Raw genomic sequence first — 4,546 nt, forward strand, 5'->3', positions numbered from 1 at the left:
GCCCAAAGTCAGGAGCGGATAAAGGTATTGCAGCTTTTCAGTTAAACAGGGAGAGTTTGGGGATAATATTGTGAAACAACTTAACATTGGATCCGATGGGTTTAGTTTTGTTTTCAGATAGTCTTTGGCCAAGCAGTTGTTGAAAGCTGCCTAACCGTGCGGAAGATGGGTCCATTGTGCTGTGCTGTAGTATCTTCCTTTTTCACAGTGCGCTGATAACGGTGCGGAGAACTGATCTGTTTGGTAACCTGAATAATTTAATATCCACTTCTGAAATTTGAACAGTGCAAACCCTTTAATTCTTGAGGCTAAGAGAAGATTCAGCTCATCTAACATGAAACATGAAATGGAATTGCAGTTACTCCAAATGAATAGTATGTCTGATTGGGTTTGTTTTCAAATTTATTTTATTTTTACTTGAAGAGGAGGAGGTCTGCTTCTTATGGGAGACTTGGGGTCACCTGGGAAATGTGGAGGGTCATGAAGGGTCTGACTTGGCAATACTGAATTACAGATGCTGTGGCTGCATTTGAGCCAGCCAGGTGGACTCTGCTGCTCTGTGTTCAGGATACAAAATATTTCCCGACTTGTTTAAAGAGTGTTTGGGAAAAGGCTTTTTTTTTCTGTCATCTCGCCCCATTGCAAACATTATAAAGATAAATTGCCATTCTTAGCTAGGTGGTTCTTGAAACATTTTATTCTGGAGGGCCCAGGAAGGGCTTGGGTTGGCAAAGACCTATATCTGGCAGATTCTATACAATAATTAAAAAAAAAAAGTATCTGGATTTGTTGTCTATTCCTAGGCATCAGGTATAAATGAATGTGTGCTAGCAGACAAACTGCAGGATAGGCACATGAATATGTAGTCTTTGTCTTAATAGTTCATAATCAAGCTATGTAAGATGTATGATCTTGCTGTTAATTCAAGGGGTTTTTATGATTACAAAAAAAGTATAGGAATCTACATTGTATTGTTATTACGCAGGTCATCTTAAACAGTCTCTGCTCTACTTAGCCAGTAATACTTGTTAAGTTTTTATCTAGAGATTTATTTTAAATTTGTAAGGTGGGGTTTTTGGGGGGTCTTTTTTGTTTTGTTTTGTTTTTTATTTTAATTATGAGAGAAAGGATTAAACCTTCCCTGAAAATTCTTTCTTGGGTAAAACTATGAAGTATAAGGACAAGCGAAGCAAATGCAAAAGAAGAGAGCTCACTTGACCAGCACAGTAATTGCCAGGTTTGTGAATAGCCCACTGAGTTCTTTCAAGTGCTTGAACGTTTCTTGTGGTGTATCAGATACTAATTAGTATAAAGAATATTCTGGGTGAGAAAGTGATTTCAGCTACTTCTTCATTCCTCCTACAACAGTTTCCACCTGGGGAGTATCGCTAGGCTCCTTCCTACTGCCGCAGACCTTGTTGGCAAGAGCTGCTGTGAATCGGGGCGTGTGGCCACTGTGCGGGCTGCAGTGGCTGTAGCGGTCAGCGAGCCCCTGCGCCTGCCTTTGTCTCTTAGCAATGGGAAGGATGGGTTTGGGAAAAAAGTCAATGTAGACAACTAATGTACTGGAAGGGCAAAAAACCAGCAAGTATAGTCTCAGTTGTGTTGTCTAATTTTTCCCTCCTGTAAGTCTGATTTATAATAGTTTGCTTGCATTAGACATTGCTAGCCACTCTGCTCTGATTTGCAGCTGAGCGGGTGAGTTGCTTTCCAGCAGCTCAGGCGCAGGTGCTCAAAGGACATCACTGGCTGCGCAACTTGAAGAGCTGCTTGTGGACGATGTAAACGGCAGTGCTTTTTACATTTTTTCCATACTCTGCTGACCCGATAGTGGCCGTGCCCTGGAGTCATCTCCAGTGACAGCTGACCCTGCAGCAGTAACAAGTGCACGCTGACCGCGCTCCAGGTCAGCACTGCCGGGAAGCTGCCGGCTGTTGGCTCTGCTCGCTGCAGCCTCATGGAAACCTCCTCTGCCTGAAAATAAGAGCAAGAGGAGAGTTTGACATACGGTGCAGCTTCATGATGGGCTTGAGGTGATTGAGGATACTTCTGATCCCTAGTCAGCTGCAGCTGGGCAGCCCCAAAGCTGCCGACCACCAAAAATGGAAAGAAGCTTTCAGTCAGGTCAGAGAGCCAGCACAGGAGAGATGGGAAACGTCGGTGGAGGAAGAGAGAGACCAAGAGCTGTTTGGGTGGCAAATACTGCGCAGGAGCTAATCATGAAACCCTGGGGATAGCTTATGGCATGGCTGCTGTGGGAAACAAAAGCAGGTAGATGTAGCTCTGCCCGTAGGAGTGTGCATTGCTGTAAAGGGGGCAGGAGTAGGGTAAGTAGTAGAGTTTTCCTTCACCTTGAAGAGAAAGCCGAATGCTGTCCCTCGGCTTGCAAGAACTGTGCAGGACATTGTGCTAAAAGGGAGGTAAACCACAAACGCAGAGATGTGAACGGGCGAACACCATGCAGTGTAAACAGAACAGTTGGACCCGCTGGAAGGATCGCAGTCTGGTCCCTTACATTTAATCTCCTGTAGATTGAGACAGCTTGATAATCAACATGTTGTGCAATACTGCAATTTCCGTATTTTTCCAACCGAAAACAAATAGTCCTTGTTCCGTTAGACCATGTAATACTGGCAAGTTATTGTTAACCCATGGCCCTTCGTCTTAATGGAGCGTAGCCTAGACAGAAGGGCTTTTGTTACAGTAAGGGGGGTGGGGGGAAAAGCAGTGATAGTTATTGCATGTTACTGTGCAAGACGTAAAGTAAGACTAAAATCCTCTGGAGAGACCTGTAATGTGGACCCAGAAAGAAGCATTGGGCACATCTCAGGACCGAGCCGTTGTGCTTGCATGTGAGGAGTCTAACGAGGAGCGGGTGAGATTGTGAACTGCACGGCTTTGTGTGCACCATGTTTTCAACAGTGAATGGGAATAGAAAGTTTCTGCTTCCAATTACAAGAGCTAATGGTCTGTTTAAAACAAAAAGAAGTTTTGCAGCTCAGACATTCGATAGGCACAGGTCAGTAAAAATATTTGTGCTGTTTACCATAGGAAGCCGGTAACAGTGGAGGAGACTGTTAGTAACTTATGCTGTATAATCGTGAGCTCAGGTAACACGACCATCAAACCTGTTTGAGTGTATGTCTGACATGAGGTTGTGGCTGCTTAGAAAAATAATGCATAATGCAAATGAGCTTCTTTTAATAGCGCAGAACACTAGGGCAAAAGAGAAACACAAGAGTTCAACTCTTGGTGCATCTTGAGCTTCTCTGGTGTTTCTCTATGGTGATATTTTTGTTGTGTTTTAACCTCTTTTGCTGTGCCTGCTTTCTGTTACTCTTTTAGCCTGGACGAAGCGTGTGAGCTGAGCTGTTTGCTTTTCTTTGACCCAGAGCCAGATGGTGATTAACTCACACAGTGAATTTAATCGGTGCTCTGGGAGTTTCTACTTTTAGATAGGCTTCTCTCCATTGCAGTTTGAATCTGGCATGAATCTTCAAAACTGAGCTTCTACAGTAGTTTTCTAATTATTTTATATCAAACAGCAGCAGAAAACATAGTAGTGGAATGTGTTGGCTGTAAGCTTGCATGTATTCATGCATGCTGTTAGCGTGTGACGTCAAGGGAGGAGAGTGGGCATCTGTCATGGACTTTTCTTGTTGCTACTGATTCAGCCCTGACTCTGGTTTAACTTCTGCTCTCTTCTAGTACATCACTCGCCTGCCAAAGAACCAGCACATCTGAATGCATTTCCCGAGCACCCATCCTCCCTGAATTACCTGAGACCTAAGAGGCAGAGACCTCAGATGCTGAACCTGAGCGGTACCGAGATGTCTGGGGTACTCAGACCGAGGCCAGCAGGTCTAGACAGCCCGTTGAGCAACCGCTATGCTGGAGACTGGAGTAGTTGTGGGGAGAACTATTTCTTAAACCCAAAAGACTGCCCGAGTGAAGCAGACTACGACGACGTCCCTTCGGAAGACACAGAGAGCGGGGATGACAGCAGCAAAGCCGAGGAGTCGGATGCGCTGGTAAGGCCCCCGCAGCCCATCCCCAGAGAGCAGACGTTTCAGAGCTATTTGACAATGCAAGCAATAGACTCCGCGGTGGATCACAGAGCAAACCTCAAAGACCTGCAGGAAAGTATTGATACTCTGATAGGAAACCTGGAAAGGGAACTCAACAAAAACAAGCTAAATATGAGTTACTAAATCCTGTCCTGCATGACGCCTCCTCCTGGTGCCTCTGTGCCCTTCACTGGGCTTCCCGCAGCCGTGTGAGGAGTGATGGTGCCCTTCAACGCCTTGTGATAAGGCCACGGCCCACCTTGCATTAACAAATTTTAAGCCATTCTGTTACGTTTCCGCCTTTTTGTTAGAAGGTGTTGGTCTGATTCTGGTGTTGGAGACAAGCTTAGAGACCGTGAGGTGATTCCACATAGTGGCATTTCTGCCTAAAAATACTGTGCACTTAGGCAGTCTGGGCAATACCTGGCAGGAGATAAAGCAAAACCTCTGCTGTCGGCGGCAGCGGAACTCCCCATTCC

The 4,546-nt window shown here is 45.3% G+C and overlaps 1 protein-coding gene across 1 annotated transcript in view; it reads left to right on the forward strand.

Moving 5' to 3' along the window:
• Positions 1-4,211, forward strand: part of SYDE2 (synapse defective 1, Rho GTPase, homolog 2 (C. elegans)) — a gene marked incomplete at its 5' end in the record, with an annotated part of 26,669 nt that extends 22,458 nt beyond the window's left edge. Inside the window, one exon of the mRNA XM_009577124.1 lies at positions 3,709-4,211. Coding sequence (XP_009575419.1) covers positions 3,709-4,211 — 503 coding nt within the window. The remainder of the gene's footprint in view (positions 1-3,708) is intronic.
• Between the last annotated feature and the right edge of the window lie 335 nt (positions 4,212-4,546).

This window comes from Fulmarus glacialis, unplaced genomic scaffold (assembly GCF_000690835.1).
Source record: "Fulmarus glacialis isolate BGI_N327 unplaced genomic scaffold, ASM69083v1 scaffold23974, whole genome shotgun sequence".
Taxonomy (NCBI): domain Eukaryota; kingdom Metazoa; phylum Chordata; class Aves; order Procellariiformes; family Procellariidae; genus Fulmarus; species Fulmarus glacialis.